The sequence below is a fragment of the Macrotis lagotis genome, chromosome 1 (assembly GCF_037893015.1).
Source record: "Macrotis lagotis isolate mMagLag1 chromosome 1, bilby.v1.9.chrom.fasta, whole genome shotgun sequence".
NCBI lineage: Eukaryota > Metazoa > Chordata > Mammalia > Peramelemorphia > Peramelidae > Macrotis > Macrotis lagotis.
The window spans coordinates 502045921-502065924 of record NC_133658.1 but is presented as its reverse complement, the minus strand read 5'-3'; the positions used below and the strand labels follow the sequence as shown (position 1 = coordinate 502065924).

The 20004-nt window shown below is 36.7% G+C and overlaps 1 protein-coding gene across 1 annotated transcript in view; it reads left to right on the top strand.

The window, feature by feature from the left end:
• KCNJ6 (potassium inwardly rectifying channel subfamily J member 6) overlaps window positions 1-12031 on the top strand; it is a 71057-nt gene extending 59026 nt beyond the window's left edge. The window contains exon 2 of the mRNA XM_074232387.1: window positions 11709-12031. Within this exon, the coding sequence (XP_074088488.1) occupies window positions 11709-12031 (323 nt within the window). The remainder of the gene's footprint in view (window positions 1-11708) is intronic.
• Window positions 12032-20004: the final 7973 nt, after the last annotated feature.

Sequence of the window (20004 nt, the reverse complement as noted above, 5' to 3'; positions counted from 1 at the left end):
CTGATTTCACTCTGCCATCTAAATCCCACCCCATTCCAATCCAATTCATTTGTAAGGTTTTTGGAGGCATAATACCCATCCCAAAGGTACCAATAATCCATTTGCTTTGGATACAGGTTTTCTAAAAATCTCAAGCAGCTTGCATTCTTCAAATAAATCCTTTATCAGTGGTTGAAAATCTGGCCTTTAATAAGTATCAAATTTCTAGCCATGATAGGGAGTTTAAGAGACAGAAAGAAAAAGACAGAGATTAAATAGAGATAGGCACAGACAGAGAACTGAAACATGCTGCCCTTCCCATTTTTCTAGAACTTGTGCTGGCTGTTTTCCAATTTAAAATAATTAGTCTCTAATGTCTTCACAAGTCTTTATTTTCCAAGGCATCAGTCAGTAAGTAGATTCTTGGGAAGGAAAATTTTTTTAAAAAGTCAGTCATACCTGCTAAAAGATAGCCACAAATATCCATGGGGAGTTTGCCTTTCCCTCAGTGCATAAGAATCCTACTATGTCATATTGTTAGAGTTGAAATAAACCTATGTTGGAGACAATCCTTGATAAAATAGAGTTTATTCCAGAGTATATTCGTGCATATGGACAGCCCACAGGAGAGATAACAAGAAAAATATGTAACAGAGAAGTAATTTCTATGTTGTTCAGTCATTGAATCATGTCCAGCTTTTCCCAACTTATTATGAGGTTTTCTTAGTAAAGATAATGGATTGGTTTGCCATTTCATTCTCCAGCAGATTAAGGCAAACAGAGTAAGTATCTTGACCAGGGTCACACAGCCAGGAGTGACTGAGGCTAGATTTAAATTCGGATATTCCTGACTTCAGATTTAGCATTCTAGCCATTGAGTGACCTTCTATAGGTAACTAAAAAAATAGAACTATTTCTTAGCATTTTTTATTTATTAATTTACTTTAATTTTATTTTTTATTAAAGATTTTATTTGAATTTTACAATTTTTCCCCCATCTTACTTCCCTCCCCCCACCCCTCCACAGAAAGAAATTTGTTGATCTTTACTTTGTTTCCATGTTGTACATTGATCCAAATTGAGTGTGATGGGAGAGAAATCATATCCTTAAGGAAGAAACAACAAATTTATTTTAATTTTATTAAGACAATGGAGTTAAATGACTTGCCCAAGGTCACACAGCTAGGCAATTATTAAGTGTCTGAGGCTGGATTTGAACTCGGGTCCTGTTGACTCCAGGGCCGAAGTCACTGTGCCACTTAGCTGTCCCCTCAGCATTTATTTTAATACAACTATTTTCCAGAACAATCAACCTGTTATTTCTTCATTTTTATTTTCCAGGCTTCTCTGAAATCTCATCCCTCCTGATTTTTTTTTTTTAGATTTTTTTCTTTCTTTTTTTTTTTTTTTGGTAAAGCAAACGGGGTTAAGTGGCTTGCCCAAGGCCACACAGCTAGGGATCCTGACTCCAGGGCTGGTGCTTTATCTACTACGCCACCTAGCTGCCCCCTATTTCTTCATTTTTATCAAGACCTAACTAAATTGATCATATTAGTTTAACATTAGCAAAACAATCTATTTAGGTTTAGTACATGCACCTTGGCAAGAGTTAAAGAATTATATGATTATTCAATATAGGGTATAGTAAAGGTTCAAAAATGAAATTCTCAAGATACAAAGGAAAATAATTCCAGTGAGGAGGAAATAATTTATCTGAAAAGACATAGGGAATTTACTGACCAACTAAAATTTTAAAAACATGTAGCTCCCTTTCTGGGTTCATTTCCCCAATTCCTGTTTGAACTGGTAGTTTGGGTCCCCATACCCTTCCTTAGGTTCTAGCACTATTTCTGTAGATCACAAACTTCCTCAATATACTTCCAAACTGGCAAATATGGTAGCTTAGCTACTGTCAATGATCTTTAGAAAGTATAAAACTAAATGAGCTGATAGAATTAAACAAGGGAACATAATATCTCCATTGGGAAAAAGAAAAGGAGGTGGAAAGGAATAGAATCTGAAAAATATATAGATCAGTGAAACTGCTTTCTATGCCTGGCAGAACTCTAGAATGTAAGAATGTATTATTAAAGTGACCATCTAGGGAAAAAAAAAGGAATAGGTAGAGCTCTGAGTCGTATTACCAATAAAATAGAGATCTTAACATCTTTTGGGGGGTGGTGCAGTGGATAAAGCACCGGCCCTGGAGTCAGGAGTACCTGGGTTCAAATCCGGTCTCAGACACTTAATAATTCCCTAGCTGTGTGGCCTTGGGCAAGCCACTTAACTCCATTTGCCTTGTAAAAACCTAAAAAAAAAACATCTTTTTAACTCCCCACATAGTCTCAAACATCTCTGAAACAAAAATTATGTACCAAAGACATAGCTACTTCAGCTGTGTGCATCATCTAAGATATTCAGAACCCAAAAATTTTTTGAAAAAGTGAACTAATGCCTACCCTAAGTTCACTTAGCACCCCCTTCTCTACTATCCACTATCGTCATAGCACCTACAGGATATAACTCAAGGACTCAGAAAAAAACAACAGAACCCAGGGGTCCAAAACACAGGCTTGCAACAAAACCAACCCCAAGCCCATGATTTCCTCATTTCCCCTTTCCAGTGTTGTGGAGATGCTAGTCCTGGATGTGGAAGTCTCAACCAGTACTGTGGCAGCAGTCTAGACTGCAGAAGCTTGTTAGAGATGAGACAGACATTTCTACAATATTTGTGACTGCAACTGATCTCCGCAGGAAAGCAGGGAAAGGAAAAGGACACACGTATGGGCTTGAAATAGAGTTCAATCTCACACATACCCTCCCCTCCCAGAGCCAAAGGGATACAAACTATAGAAATCAACCACGTAGCATCAGCATGGTAATTCTTTGTACTTTCAGGTCCAGAGAACTGAGGAATAGAAGAGAGCAAGACAAGTCACTAGAACAGGACATTGGGTGTATATTGGGGGAGGGAGGGAATTGCGGTTTTCCACTAAGCATGGAGGAAAGAGGTTAGTTTACAGCTAAGGCCAATTCTGCAGCATTCTCCTCCCCCAAAAAAGTAACTTGGGACCAACTTAGACTGGCAAAGTGTGATTTGCCCAGTTTGAGTGGAGGCTGAGTCATTTTGAGATGCAGCTCCCAAGGAAATTACCATCATAGGCAAGAATATGAGTAAGGTGTAATATCAAAACCAGAAGAAATGAACAGAAAAATAAGACTATATTAAGCAGAATAATTTGTTGACAAAATTGAGAATATAAAAGAGAAGAATACTTTAAAAATATAAAACATCAAACTATTAAAATGTCAAATAAAGATTTTAAGTAACCTAATTTCAGAAAAGGAAATAGATCTAGTTAGAAAGAAACTACCAAAGGGCAGAGGGAAGAAAGGTCATGATAGATTCACAGAAGTATTCTATCAAACTCAAAAAATAATTAGTCCCATGCTTCACAAATTAGTCTCAAAATATGAGAAAGAAAGCAACTTACTAGAATCCTTTTATGAGACAAATATACTATTACTAAACTAGGGAAAGATAAAACACATAAGGAAAACTATAGGCAAATCTTTATGAATAATGACTCAAAGATTTTAAACAAAATCCCATCAAAGAGATTACAGAGACTTAGCCTAAAAATTATTCATTATGACCAAAAGGGCCTTACACCAAAGATGTAAGGATGGTTCAGCATTGGGGGCGGCAGGGAAGTACCAGTTTTTTTCCTCAAACCAAGCTCTAAAATTTTTCTTAGAGACAGCCAACCAGGCTTATCTTAAAGGAATATCAAATCACAGCAATCCTGCACAATGTAGAACAACTCTGGCATCCTTCCCTGGATTTCAGTTTCCTCTCTGAACACAATATTCTATTTCACTGACTGTTCCTGGGGAATGGGGTGGGAGGTGCTTTGAAAGGAAGGAAAGTTACCAGAAATCTAAATAACTATTACTTTGGCCCTAGTTAGAGAGAGAAAACAGTAAAACCAAAAGAAGTAATATGATAAATAATGAATAATCATAATAAATAATAGAATCATCTCAATATTATCCCCCATTCTATTCTCCTCTTTTCCAGTCCTGGAAGATGAAATGATCCCTCTCTTTGCCAACACCAATTGCTCTACTTGTGACTTTAATTCAATGTTCTCATTTCCTCTGGGAACTTACTTCTTTAATCATACTTCTCTCCCTAAATTACTGCCTCTCTATTCACTGGCTTCTTCCCTGATGCTTAGAAGCATAAACAGATCTCCCCCATCTTTAAAAATCTTACCATTCCTCTGAGCTAATTTTTTTTACTTTCATCCCTTTCACAGATTCCTAGATAAAACTATTGACAATCATTGCTACCACTTTGTCACCTCCCACTTAATTATTCTTGAGTTTTTGAAATTTTTCTTCCATCTCTATCATTTGTCTAAAACTATTCTCCACAAGGTCACCAATGATTATCAATTCAAGCAGCCTTTTCTTAGTCTTGTTCTCTGGTCCAAATAATTGATCTTTCTCAGTCACCCTTGAGGGATCATTCCTGTTCTTTTCCTTATATATGGGTATATTGCCTGCTGTTCTATGCTCTTTCCAATTTATTTCATTGAGTTTCAGTCATCATTCCAAATATATAAAAAAGCTTTCATATATTTCCTGAACATCAGACTCTCATCTTCAAGGAAGATGTTTGCAAGACATCTCCCCATGGATATTCTGCAAGTATCTAAACTCAACACGAACTCAACTCCTTTTATTTCTTCCTAAATTCTTCCAAGATCTCTTCTTTCTATTGAGAGCTTCTTCATTCTTTCAGTCACAGAAATCTGAAAGCTAACAATCATATCCAGCTTCTCCTCATTTCTGTCCTCAAATCAAATGAGTTGCCACATTTTAAAGTTTCCAAATGTCCTGTATCCATCTACCCATTCCATAGCCACTTTAACTCAAAAAATTATTACCTCTCTCCTAAACTCTAATAACCCTCCTTATTGGTGTCTCTCCTAATTTATCTTCCCCATAGTCATCAAAATTGATATGATTAAAGCACACCTTTTTTCATAAAACTTAAGTGGCTTCCTTTTGCTTACAGAATAAAATAAAAAAAAAATCCTCAGGTATTAAAAATCATTCACAATAGGTTTCCAACCAGAATGATTACACATTATCTTCTCCTTCCCCAACAATACACACATTTCAGGTTGTTCCCTTTAAAACACATTTCATCTCTGATTTCTGTGCTTTTGCACAAGTTGTGTTCCAAGTCTGGGGTTAATATTGGAATTCCTACAATTACTTCAAGGTTCAATTCAATTCAATTTTCTTTTTTTTTCTTTCTTTTCTTTCTCTCTCTCTCTCTCTCTCTCTCTCTCTCTCTCTCTCTCTCTCTCTCTCTCTCTGGCAAGGGAAGGGGGTCAAGTGACCTACTCAAGGTCCCACAACTAGTAAGTTAACAAGTATCTGAGACCAAATTTGAATGCAGGTCTTCCTGAAGCAGGGCTAGTACTCTATCTACTGCTCCACCTAACTACCCTCTAGGCCATTTTCTCAGGGATTATTTTCTGATTTATAGGGCTCCTCTTCTGACATTTTGTAGCATACCTTTGTAGTAATCAGAACAATGATCCAGAAAGGAAAACTAAGAAGAGTAGTCTGATAGGAAAATGGAGAACTAGGCAGGAATAGAATTCCAAAAAACCTATAGGGAAGAAAATATCAAGAATTGGATATCCACAGAAGTTGAGGAGACTAAGGACTGAGAAGAGACCATTTGCCTTCTATTACATATAAACTAAAGAAAATCTTCTCATATAGTTGCCTACAGAATAGAGAATATTGATCAGCAGCATACCATAATTCCTATATAGTCTATAATGTTATTTGCTATACAACCTAAAAACAACTCCCTTATACTTCTTTCTGGGTCATAGGATACCCAGAATCAGATACAACAAACAGACCGGTCTTTGGCCTACTCCATCTCACCCTATAGTTCAAAACAATAGTAAATGCAACATTTTACACCACACTATATCTTCAAATTCAGTTTTCTCCTGTGCTTCATCTAAAAAAGCTCCTTCTACCTGCTCTGTTAATTGAAAAGGTTCATATGAGTATTATCAGTGTCATTTTTCTATACAGGAATACATGCAGTTCATCATCATTAAGTCCCTCATATTTTCCCCTTCTTCTCCACTCTCTATGCTTTACCTGAGTCCTGTATTTGAAGATCAAACCTTCTGTTCAGCTCTGACCATTCCAACAGGAACATTTGAAATTCCCCTGGTTCATTGAAAGTCCATCTTTTTCCCTGGAAGAGGACATTCAGCCTTGCTGGGTAGTTCATTCTTGGCTGCATTCTAAGCTCTTTTGCCTTCCAGTATATTATATTCCAAGCCCTATGAACTTCCAATGTAGTTGCTGCTAAGTCCTGTGAGATCCTGACTGCAGCTCCACAGTATTTGAACTGTGTCCTTCTGGCTGCTTGTAATATTTTCTCTTTGACTTGGGAGGTCTGGAACTTGGCTATAATATTCCTTGGGGTTGGTTTTTTGGGATCTCTTTCTCGGGGAGATCGGTGGATTCTCTCCATTTCTATTTTACCCTCTGCTTCTAGGATATCAGGGCAATTTTCCTGTAGCAATTCTTTGAAAATGATGTCAAGGCTCTTTTCCTGATCATGATTTTCAGGTATTCCAATAATTTCTAGATTATTTCTCCTAAATCTGTTTTCCATATCAGTTGTTTTTTCAATGAGATGTTTCACATTTTCTTCTAATTTTTCATTCTTTTGGTTTTGAAGTATTGAGTCCTGATTTCTCATAAATTCATCAATCTCCCTGAGTTCTATTCTTTGTCTGAAGGATTTGTTTTCCTCAGAGAGCTTTCTTATCTCTTTTTCCATCTGGCCAATTCTGCTTTTTAAAGCATTCTTCTCCTCAATGACTTTTTGAACTGTTTTATCCATTTGACCTAAGCTGGTTTTTAGCATGCTATTTTCTTCAGCATTTTTTTGGATTTCCTTGGCTAGGCTGCTGACTTCATTTTCATGTTTTTCCTGCATCTCTCTCATTTCTTTTCCCAGTTTTTCTTCTATCTCCCTCATTTGATTTTCAAAGTCTTTTTTGAGCTCTATCATAGCCTGAGCCCAATTTCTGTTTTTCTTGGAGTCTTTAGATGCAGGAGCTTGTGCTTCCTCATCTTCAAACTGAGTGTTTTGATCCTTCTTGGGCTCACAGGCAAAATATTTCTCAATGGTGTTCCTCTTGCTTCTCTGCTTGCTCATTTTCCCAGCCTAAGCCTGTTTTGGGGGTGCTTCCTGAGCTTTTGGGACACTCCCACAAGGATCTCAGTGTGTGAGGCTCTGTCCTCCCTCCTGGTCTGTGAATGACCACAAGTGCCCCCCTCTGCCACGGGGCTGAGGTGAGGGGGGCCCTGCTGTTCTATTGGGGGGGGGCTAGACTGTGAGCAGGATCTGAATGTGGTCAGAACCCCAGAGTCCTGTTCCAGGGGCAGATGACAGAGCTCTGCAGTCTCTCTCTCTTCACTCCCCTCCCTAGGTTCAATGGGCTCATGCCCTGGGGCCTCCTGCTCCGCCTGCTTCTGTTTCCTGGATCTGGGCTGCTGCAAGACCAAGTTGCTCTCTGTGTGCCCTGAGGGCTGGGCTTCATGTGCTCTCTCTGGCAGAGGTCCCCCGCTGTTCCCCCACTTTGTGCCTGGTGCTCCCCTGGGTGTATCTCAGGAAACTCCCCTGCTGCTGTGAGCCTTGGCTCCCAGCACCCTCAGGCTGCCTCTGGGAGGCTGAAGTTCTTTTGCTGTGGCAGGCCACCCCTCCAACCCCGGGGAGCAGAGCTTTTCTGCTCTTTTCCAGGTTACCTTGAGTAGGAGAACTGCCTCACTGGGTACCTCTGTGGGTTCTGTCTCTCGAAAATTTAGTCAGAGTCCTTAGTTTGTAAGTTTTATGAGACAGTGCCTAAAAGACATTCCTCTCTTGTCTCCATCTTGGCTCTGCCCCTAAATGCAACATTTTAAACAAATTCTGTAAAACAAACTGCAAAGCTCTTTACAAAAACAGAAGTAGACTGGAGAACTTATTTAATTAGGACTCCAAATGGTTTCATTAGACATGTTCAGAGATTTCCCATCCTTCATCCTGGATATTGGAGAAAGTATGGTCTCACTGAGTTCTTTTCCTCAGCAAATTTTTTCATTGTGTTGGAATAGAGAGTCTATGTCTGAGAATTAAGTTTTTTTATGTATAAAATCGTTCTCTTAGAAACTCAAAAAACTTCATCTTCTTCCTACTGGCCAGAAGGTAGTCATCTGCTGTTTCATTATTTTGCCCTATTTTCCAATGTTTTATAACTAGTAGATGGAGCAGGTAAAAAAAATAGCTGCATTTTTTCAACATCAAAAAGTCTATTTCCTAATTATTATGGTATTCATTTCTCTGGTTAAGTATTCACAAGAGCTTTTCCTTTTTCCACACACATTCTTGAAGTTGTTTCTCTCATCAAACTATTCAAGACCAAAATTTCAGAGCATCTGACAAATTCTTACAAAACTTTTCATATAGTGAGACTTTCCAAAGTCTTTTGTCCTTTTCCCCCAAGAACATCTTAACTTTTCACCCACAGTGGGTTATAAACTTTAAAAGCTCTGTGAGCAATAGATCTTTCCAAATCTCTGATTGTAGTGTCTGGGACTGAGGCAAGATTAAATTTCAGTGTGAGGGTGGTTCAAAAAAAACAGTCTTAAAATTGTAAATCACTCCCTTCTCAAGACAATAAAGCAATAAACATTCCTAATTCTCCAGGGAAGAGTAAAAGAGGAAAATCGAGGTGGGTTGGATATAAATTTCATAAAATCTCTACTTTTTAACAATCCCAAAGAGGTACACCTTAAAAAAAATCTCACCAAGATTATTTAGCATGTAAAAAAAAAACAGTCAAATTTCATTTCCATGACAGTTTAGAAATCCACATTTGAAAGATTATTCCTGAATCACTAAATTATCTATCTACAGTAGTTTTCTACTACTAAATCCCCACTGCTGAGGGAAAGTGAACATTTCCCTTCTCTTAACCTTTATCTGTCTTTTATCTCTGCATTCCAAACTGGTCAGAATTAGATTTCAAAGATAAGATGAGCATTTAAGAAAATTTCCAATGAAAAATTCTCATTCTGCCACCCCTTTTCCTTTGGCAGATCAACCCACAAGAGAAGGAAGTCTTTCCAGAAAACCAGATGTAGAATAGAGGCATTGCTAACAACATATGTTAGCTATATACAACAATGAAGAAACATGAAATTGAAAACTTTTCTCTTTTATAAGAAACACAGAGAATCAGTTTGAGCTTCTCCTAAGATTAAAGGGATTAAAATTTATGTTTCAGAGAGGCAGATTTTTCTCACTCTTGGAGACCCTGCCTTGTCATTTCCATATTTCTTTTTTTTCCTACACCTACCACACCACTCTCTGAGATTTGGCAGAGTATCTCATCTCATCCCGTTGGTGGCATTTCTCCAAAACTGCCCACAGTTCTTGTGCCACCACAAGAACTTATACTAGTGTCTCCCCCTCTGAAGTTAGAGAATCAATTTCTTGTGTTCCCCTTGTCCTTTTTTGAACCAGAAAACCATTTTCATCCTCTTCAGAGTGCCAAATATAATGGGTTGGTAGCTCTTCTAACTTTATATATCAAGGTTTTATAAATGACTGATCCAGCCCTGGAGTCAGGAGGAACTCCAGCCTCAGACACTTCAAATCCAGTCTCAGACCTTAATAATTACCTAGCGGTGTGACCTTGGGCAAGTCACTTAATTACCCCACTGTAGCCACTGATTTGTTTCTTGGCTTCGGTTCTGCCCAGCAAAGAATCTCAACTCAGACTCAGAAATGCAGATTTTGGAAAAAAAAAATAGAGATATATTAAAGGAAGCTACAGCATATTAAGAAAGTGATAGAAAACTTTAAAAAAAAGTTTAAAGAGAAGACCATGTGGATTGCTGATTGAAGTGGCCAGGCCAGCTGGCCAGGGGTCAGCAGGAGACTGGAAGGTCAAAGGGACCAGCCCCTTCCCCAGATCCAAGTCCCTCATTGGAGAGTTTGACTTTTGGGGTTTGTCTTTTGGGTGGTCTTCCAGGGTCTGTGCTCCCTGGCTGCTCCATCAAAAAAGCAATACAATCTAAATAAGGTTAAAGGTCAGGCCCTCAGGTGTGAAAGGACAAAGGAAAATTCTCTTTACTGCAAACAAAAGATTTACAAAGTTTGTCTCCACCTGATTTCAGGCATGTCCAAGTTTCTCTTCATCACCATTGCCTGGCAAAAATAAAATTAAAAAAAAAAAATAGGCTGACTTAGTTTTACACCAGTCAGACACTAGGTTCTTGTTTGGTTGGTGGCGCTTATTCTGGTTCAGTTTAGTTGAATTGAGAGTAAAGACCTTCCCTTGTCTCCCTTTTTTCTCCATGGATACCATATTTGAGTGTAGCCAACACAGTCAGCATGGAGAATCTTCCAGATCTAAGAAGGTAGAAAGCTACCTTGATGGATTAAGAGAATACCAGGAACTGTTACCACTGCAAGGTCTTTTTTTATTCATAAACAAAGAAACATTTTTATTGTAATTGCCTACATGCCAGGAGCTATTGATTAGCTGCATTACATAATTTCCGTCAAGTTTATGATCCTATCTGTTCCACATCCTAGTGATTTCACTTAGAGTCACAGAGCCAGGTAATGTTGAAAGAACTTGAATGTGATCTTACATAAGATGATTTTTAAGAAAAAAAAACCTAATTAGTTAACTACAAGAAAATAGAATTTAGATTTGAAACCATGACCATTTAATTCTAAATTTCCTTATTATAAAATAAGAGAATTGGACTAGATTTCTAACAACCAAATCCTGTGAAATACCACATCACTTTTCCTAATTAAAACACATTCAGTTACAATTTGTCCCAATTTATTTTTCTTCCTTAAGAATATGATTTCTCTGTCATCACATTCAACTGAGATCAATGTATAACATGAAAACAATGTAAAGACTAACAGACTACCTTCTGTGGGGGGGTGGGGGGAGGGAAGCAAGAATGGGAGAAAAATTGTAAAACTCAAAATAAATAAAATCTTCCTAAAAAAAAGATTTGTCCCAAATAAAACTTGTATTTTGTAAAAGGATATACTTCCATCTTAGACTACATTGAAATTAAATTCTACACTTAAGTGTAGAAAGCTTACTTGGAAAGCTTACTATTTGTAAAAATGAAGCTAACATTTTATAAATTTTAAAATAGTCATAAATTTTACCCATTTTTTAAAAAATTATAAAAGGTAAACTTATTTAAGGCATAAATAAATATCTCCTTTTTTTCCCCTTTCCCTCTACTCTCTTTTCCATGTTTCTCACAGTGGTAAATGATGTTAACTTGTTTTTAATATATGTATATATATATATATATATATATATATATATACATACTTTTCTGAAGACTATCACAAAGTTCACTCTTTAGAGGAACCATAAACAGTGTAATCTTCCCACAAAAATAGAAACCATTCCATGGTTTTCCAAAACTTTTTAAAACTTCTCTTAATCTGTGGTTTCTTACTTGAAAAAAAAACACCCAGAATTTCATTCATCAAAAATGAAGAATAAAAAAAAAATTTCATTCACAAAAAAATTCACTTTCTCATTCACAAACATTAAAACTTTTTTTTCTCTTCACAGGAATGACATGCCAAGCCCGGAGCTCTTATGTGACCAGTGAGATCCTGTGGGGTTATCGCTTTACTCCTGTTCTGACACTAGAGGATGGTTTCTATGAAGTGGATTACAACAGCTTTCATGAGACATATGAGACCAGCACACCATCTCTCAGTGCCAAAGAGCTGGCAGAATTGTCCAGTAGGGCTGAACTGCCTCTGAGTTGGTCTGTGTCCAGTAAACTCAACCATCATGCTGAACTGGAAACTGAAGAGGAAAAAAATCATGAAGACCAAACAGAGAGGAATGGTGATGTGACCAAACTAGAGAATGAATCCAAAGTTTAAAATCTTGGGTGGAGCATCCCCTTGTCCTCATACAAACTTTTGTTTTTTTTTCTTTTTCCCTCATTTTAATGTGTTTTTTTTTAAAAAAAGAAATCTTCAAAGTGTGAAATATCTGCCTGCCCATTCTCAAATACAGAGCTTCACAAAGCAGTCAAAGACCCAGTGGCAGTGGCCTCTCTAAGTGGTCTCCTTGCAGACTGGCATACTTTCAAACTCTTATAGATTTCAGCTGGAGATGTGCATGGGACCTGTGATATCAGGTTGCTTAAAAAAGAGGGTCATATTTAATACCTGGAACATGAAAAGCCATCTCTGGTGCCTAATCATTCCTGTAATGAATAGAGAGTAGCTCTAAATTGTATATATTCCAGCAAATTTCACAGAGTGATGCGCTTGCCAAAAATGGGCATTGCCTTTCTAAACGCCGTTATGTTCAAAGACCTACAGTTTAACAAGACACTGTACATATGCCTTATATAATTTTTTTCTCTTCACACTTAGTAATAAAACCCAGCATGTACATAGGTACTGTAGTGAAGACCTTCTAAATAATGTACATAGTTATGCAACTTATATAGGTTTAGACATCTAACTTTAGAAGTAACTATATTAAAAAAAAATCTACCAAACATTGTACAATAGGTATTTCTGTTCTAAGATTTGTATTTCTCAAATTATTTTAATCCCCCTTTATTATCTGGCCCTTTGGTGCATGGCCCTCTCTTCAGTGTATCACACTGGCAGCTATTTAGGTCACCTCAATGTTTCTTTACTGATCCTTTCTAAAAAGCCATAGGTCTGGGCGGAGCTGGGATTAGAAAGTGAAGAAACCAGATATCTTCGGAAATATTGATCAAAATTAATCTTTTTTGTTTAAATTAGGACAAGGATATTTTTCTAAGATAGTTTCATCTACCAATCTGGTTTGTGGTAACTTCTTGGGAATAAGGTTATCTTCCACATAAATATGAACACATCTTCACATTAGCCTTTTCCTTTAAAATCTAAATGTTTGGGAAAAAATTTTTTTCCAAACTTTTTGTGTCCAAGTAGTTCCATCATAAGCATTGAAAAATTTTGAAACTGGATATGCTAGCTGTGGGCATGTTAAACCTAAAGACACAGGATTTTATGAAAGGATTCAATGAATGACATTTTTTAGGGTCATTAGTCATGTTATTGGTTTTCTTAATACTAAAATACTTTATCTTTACCTCACACACACTCCTTCAACTTCCAGATGTTTTTCTATCACTATTTATATAGAATCAGCATAAAAGAACATGGTAGTCACAAAAGATTTGCATCTGGACTTTTTTCCCCTGGAAGATTCTCAAATCAAGAACTAGATTATTAATCTGTGTCATCTTTGAGATAATATTTCTGGAATTGGGTAGAAGGTTATAAATCTGACCCCAAAACAAAAGTACTGCAGCCTTAATTTTTAAAATTGCATGTATATATCTTATCTTCCTAGTCTGAAAAAAGAAGGTTTCACTTTTTTAAAGTATTTTTTGTACAGAATATTTGAATTATAAAGTGATAAATACAGATACACAAAAAGAAAAAAAAACCTCAGGAGAAACTTAGTGGGCAGGTGGAAATTTTGCACTGTGACAGATCTTTCACATTAATTTCACATCTACAAACTATCTGTCCCTAAACACAGTGGCCCATCATACTTATTCATTCAGTGGATGTGTTTATTTTTAGCTTTTACAGCTGTATCATCTAGGTCAAAAGAGATCAAATCTGTTTGTTTCCTCTTCTCTCCCCAATGAAGATGCACAGTCCATTGCTACATTGGGGTGGGGGTAGAGCTTTTGTCTATTTTAAAAGACTTCACAGAGAAGCAGGGTGTGGTTCCCCCAAAGTAAATGACAATTCTGGAGGCAGACTAGTCTGTTTTCACCTACTCTGGTAGATCTGCTCTAAGATAACTTTTTTTCTTGCCCTTTAGTGAAACAAAGCTGTGTTTGCTATTGGCTGTTCCCTTTACTGGGAATGCCAAGGCACTCAATATCTATCTATATTGAATACTTCTCTTCTTATTTTATACTGTAAATGGAAAGCTATTATTCTCTAGGAAGAGAAAATTCAGTATTTTGTGTGCTAAAGCAGTTTGTTTGCTTCTCAGAGAAAAAAAAAACCACCGTCACCAACTTCAGGGTGGAGAATGATAACCTTTTATCAGTGGTAGCCTTTATAAACAGAGTGCCTCATAGTGAGGAAATAACCAACAGTGCCCATAAGGCTCATTATCTCTGTATCAGCCTTGGGTTTTAGGATAAAGCAAAGGAAGCTGTAATCAAGAATTCATTCCCACTCTAACTTTTAATTCTGAAACAAACACCTTTCTAGTTGGCTGAGTTGAAAGAGCAGCTCAGGGCCCTACTGAACTTTTACATGTCCTTCAGCACAAATAAAAAAGAGAAAAACTTTATGCCATTGAGGGCATGTGCATGTGTAACTTCTATTTTTGTGACTGTAGTACTTAAAACTTAATGTCTCTCCCTCTCAATGTCTTTGGTATCAATGTAGTATGAGACAAAATGTTTACCAAATCTTTTTTTTTTTTTGTAACATGAGCTTTCTGGGCTTTAAAAGGGGAAGCTTCACAGAAACTTTGTACTAGAATGTCCCTATCAAACAGCCTCTATTTTTCTACAATTAAGCAGTTTAACAATGTATTTTGTGTCAATTACTTCAACTTCAGTATCAAAATTTCAGAACTAAATGTTATTAAGACTGAATTTTGCAAGTGGCAAATATTGAATGGTATTTTTCATTACTGTTTATGCTACAATTGCTATCCATTATATTCTTTACCCAACATAAAAAAATACACTTGATTTAATGTAACTGTACTACAAACAAGAGTTGCTCCCAAATTAATGTTTTGGTTTGTTGATTCATTTAAATTAGTTTTTTAGGAATTTATGAAGACATAGGAGACTAGGCTAAAATACCATAGAGTATTTGCTCATTCTTACAGAATATGGCTCTGAATGAATGTCTCCTTGCTAGGCTAATGATCCTAACAGGACAGGGGTTTTTGGAATAGATTTCCCTCAAGTTATCTACAAAAATCCTCATATTCTCACACCCACCACAATATGCTTCACAACTAGAAGCAAAAATGTTCATTTTAAAATTGACTTTATGTAACTAATAAAAATGTTTTCTGTTGTCCTCTGAGAGAACTACTCTGTTTTCATTTTTAAAATTTTCAAATAATTGTAAAGGCATTTTAACACTTGAATCAATAGAGCACCCAGTCTGGGTTACTTCAACTCCCTCTTAAATTAGTGAGTCATGTCCTCAAAGTGATACCCAAATATGATGCTTTTCAGGAATCTAGGGAAAAATTCAAAGAGGCTGATGTTTCTAATATTGTATGATTTCCCTCTAGGTATGCTTCTCATTTTTAATTAAAAATACAATTTGTATAGATTTCAAAGAAGGATTTTTAATAAAATAGTAGATATAATGTATTCCTCCCCCCAAAAATAACCTGGGGCACAATATCCTAGAAGTACTTAAGCATACATGTAGAGAATATGTGGCAAGGGATTACCCCCTTCACAAATCCTGGTAACTGGAAGTTCTTTCTTGAGTCCACAGCTTACATCCTCTCCTTGTGTAAGGGAATTCCATTCCTTGAAACTGCTTCATCTCTTAGATGGCTATCTTTTTTTTTTTAAATCTCTGTCTATTTGTCCTCTGTATATTTTCTAGATACATTCATTGTCTACTTATAACATGATCAAGAAAGAGAAGGTGAGAGACAAGGAGGAGAGGCAATACCATTCCTTATGGGTTCCTTTTCAGCAGTTACTCCATCTAGTAGCAAAGAAATCAAGCAGGGTTTCTAACAACGGAATTCTCTACTACTTATTAACTGTAGAAATTCTTTCACTCTTCAAAGCTGCCCACTCCATGATATCATCTATTAGCCAATCATATCTGACCCTATCAAAAAGATTCACTTATTTAACCCTTCACCACTATGACCACCTCTTAACAATATGTAATGATGTTAATTGAGGTGGAGGTAGAAGATCACCCTTATCTTACACAGGAGCATTTTGCTTCTTGATGTCTAGATGATATTCTGGAGGTTTAATTGTACAAATACATTGATGAATTGTTATCCTTTAAATGAAAAGTGAAGGAAAACTCCTTTGCCCCTAATTGACATTAGTGTAGCTAAGAATCTCATGGAGAGGATCAGAATAATGTAGATTAATTAGTACATTTTACAGGAACAGTATATATATTTTATATATAGACACACATGCACATATATGAGCATGGTTACCTATGTACAAATATATAAATGTGTGTATATATATATATATATACATATATTTATTTATAATTTAGATAAATAACATTAAGTATTGGGTAGATTTGTAGATCCAGATTTTCTTTATTTACAATCATGTAGAAAGAATGAATCTTTATTTGAGACTATTACTACTAAAAGGCTGTCCATCCTATGTGTAGCATGTGTGTGTAACATGTCATTGTCTCAGTATGGCTTTCAGAGGCCAGAATATATACATTTTTAGTGTCTCTCCCCCTACTATTCTCCAATGGAAATTTTGATTCCTTCCAGGAAGGAAGCAAGGGATAGAGACTATATTCTTTTCTCCTCAGAGACAAAGTGAGGCACTGGATTAGAATTATCTTCTCTCTGTTTCCTTGAATATTAATGATCTAGGGGATATAGTTTTCAGGTTAAGTGAACTCCTGATTATAATTTCTAAACAAGAAAGGAGGGACCCCAAATTCTATATCCATGACCTGATCTCCTTCCCACCAAATACCAATTCTACACATAGCAAATAGGAAGGAAACCCAGTTTTTCAAGTCAATAGCCAAACAGAAATCTAAGAAAATATACATGAATACCAAATGATACAAAGTAAATGAGCTCTCCCATTGAGAGTGAGACAAAGCATCTCAACCAATAAAGTCCCAGATTTCCCCAAAAGGGTAATTCCTAAAGTCTTTAGCGTAGGAAGCTGAGAATAAAGATATAATGGAGACTGCTATCTCTTCTTTTTTTGGTTTTTGCAAGGGAAACGGGGTTAAGTGGCTTGCCCAAGGTCACACAGATAGGTAATTATTGAGTGTCTGAGTCTGAATTTGAACCCAGGTACTCCTGACTCCGGGCCGGTGCTTTATCCACTGCGCCACCTAGCTGCCCCCTGCCATCTCTTCTTAAGTCAGCTTCTTCCCAGAGTCTTTTCCTCCCTTCAGCAACCTCAAGTAGAGTTGATATCGTCCATCTTCTCTTGAGAGTCCTGGAAACTAGAAGCACCCAAAGAAACTGAAGAGACAGCAAGTTACTTCAAATTAACCAAGAATATTTCTTTTTGATGTTTTAGTGAGATAATAATAGCTAACAAAAAATTTTAAGGTTTGCAAAATTCTTTATACATTTTATTTCATTTAATCTTAACAACAGACCTGTGAAAGAAATACTATCATAATCACCATTTAACAGATAACTGAGTCATGGGAACATAAGTGATTTGCCCAAGATCACACTCCTATTAAGTGTTTTGAACCTTAGTACTTCTCTGGAGAGATGGAGTTGAATCATAGGTAGACATACATTTCAAATAAGAATGTTAAGATACAAGCATGATCGTGTGATCTCTGGATTCTGTATCTTTTGCACACAAAAAGAGGAAGATACAGACTTTATCTTTAATAGCTGACATTTGGATATATGATATACAAAAACATTGAAATTATTTCATTTGATCCTCAAAAATTCTATCCAATTCAGAAATCCTTGAGAGCAGTGTGGCAAAATTTGACAAGCATTCTATTGATTAGTAATACTGATAATTATAGAATTGCCACCAGACCAGAACTGGTCTCTCAGCTGGGATCAGGACAGAATAGAACAGCCTGAGACATCAAAGCCAGGGATCATTTATTTAATTTCAGAGTGAGGAAAAGAGCTTGCAAGCAAGAGTACCTGTGCCAGAGACCCATCCCTAATGTGACTGACCAGAAGCAGTGTAGGAAGATTTCAATATTTATGTATGTATGACTGCAGAGTGAGCGTAGCTCTGACAATGAAGAATAACAGTAACAATATAACAAGTCTGATTCATAGCAGGACTTCACGCTTGTCCAAGGTCGGAAACCTGATGCTGGTAAGAGCCAGTTCTGGGATTTTGGTCTGGTTGAGGTCATCCAGAGAGTGAGATCACCCAGGTGCAAGGTATTGTTGTTAAGCCAAGCTCAGGGTATTTCTTGTTGGACCTGTGTTCTGGGAAACAGGGGTCTCCAAATATCTTGACAAAACCAACTATGCAGAGATATGATTTTTTTTTAAAAAAGCAGTTTACTATGCTCAAAGCATCATAAACAAAAGTGAGTGAAACCTGAGCAGCAGTTTCAACAACCTTAATTAGCTTTTCATTACATAAACAATTTTAGTACAATGGAATTTCAAAGATGATGATTTACAGTCCAAAAAACAGATAGCTGAAGGCAAAGATATGTATCAGTTAAAATGGGAAACTCGCTTCTAAATACTGGAGCTGTTGCAAGTTATTGTTGCTCATGCTTTTCTTGAAAAGGATCAATGAAATTACAAGACTGATGTCTTGACTTGTACATGAATTGGATATAAGTGAGATAGAGCTGCATAAAAGCTGTTGCCTCACTCTCTCTTCCAAAGTCATCCAAGTCAAATGGCAAAACAAAAGTCAAGGTCTAGGATGCTGTAGGCTACCTTGACCTTTCTAAAATTAAGGTCTTTCCCAGGTATCAATTTGCCTGAAGCTATGCCTATTCAATGACTAAGAGTTGGAACAAACAATGGCTTAATTTTACCGTCACAAGGCTTGGGTTAGGAATATTATTAGTCACTCAATGAAAGCCAGAGTGATTTGGGTTTTAAGGGACAGTCAAGTAGCTACATTTAAAATGGAATGGACGTTTAAAAGCCTGTCTTTTCGGAAATTTCAAGAAATCAAAAATGAAAACTGCAGGACAAAAACTAAATTGTCCAAGATTTTTGAAAAAAAATAAAAATAAATAAAATGGAGAAGGAGAAGGAGGAGGACCAGAAGGAGGCGGGTACAGAAAGGAGAAGAAAGGAGGAAAGAATGGAAGGGAAGGAGAGGAGGAGAGAAGGGAAAAGGAAATGGAAAAGGAAGGATGGGGAAGATGGAACAAGATGTTGCAGAAAAAGGAAAATGAAAAGAGGAAAGATTTAACAGATTGACACCAGGGAAAATGTAGCCTGCTAGAGGTTCAATTGGAACATGAAATAATTTATGTAAAAGACTGACTCTGACCCGAAGGAATTTTAGGGACAATAAAAGGTTTATTTAAATATTGCTATGTGCTAAAGGAAAAGAAACTAATGGGCAAGAAACCATTGATCCTTAAGCAAAGAAGGAAACTAAAGGAAAGAACCTAGACCTAAACCACCATGAGAGATTGAGCAGTAAAAAAAGTATCAGAAGTTTGTGAGATCACTGCCGCCCCACCCAGAGCAGGCTGCTCTCCAAAGAAAGGTGAGCAGTAGAATTGAGGAAGTGAGTCAGCTTTTTATGGAGAATTTAGGGAGAAGTAGAGTTGTAGAGAAATGTAGAGAGACATAAGGAGATGTAAGTGGGGACAGGTAGCTTAGAGAGCAGAGATGAGCAGAATATGTAGATGAGGGGGTGGTATATCAATTTTTTCCTAGCTGAGGCAAGAATCATTTTGTTGATAGAATTTCAGGAAAGGGCAAAGTACAGCACTAAAATTTCAATGATCTTATCTCAATAACTTGAACAATGGGATGGGGGTACAGATTAATAACTATAAAACATACTTCTCTGTTCAATATTTCCCCTACTTCATTCCCCACTCAAACAATTTAGGACCAAATTCATTTGAAAGTTGGTAAAGATCTCTCTTCTTCTGAAAGAGACTTCCTGTTGAAAAGTGGA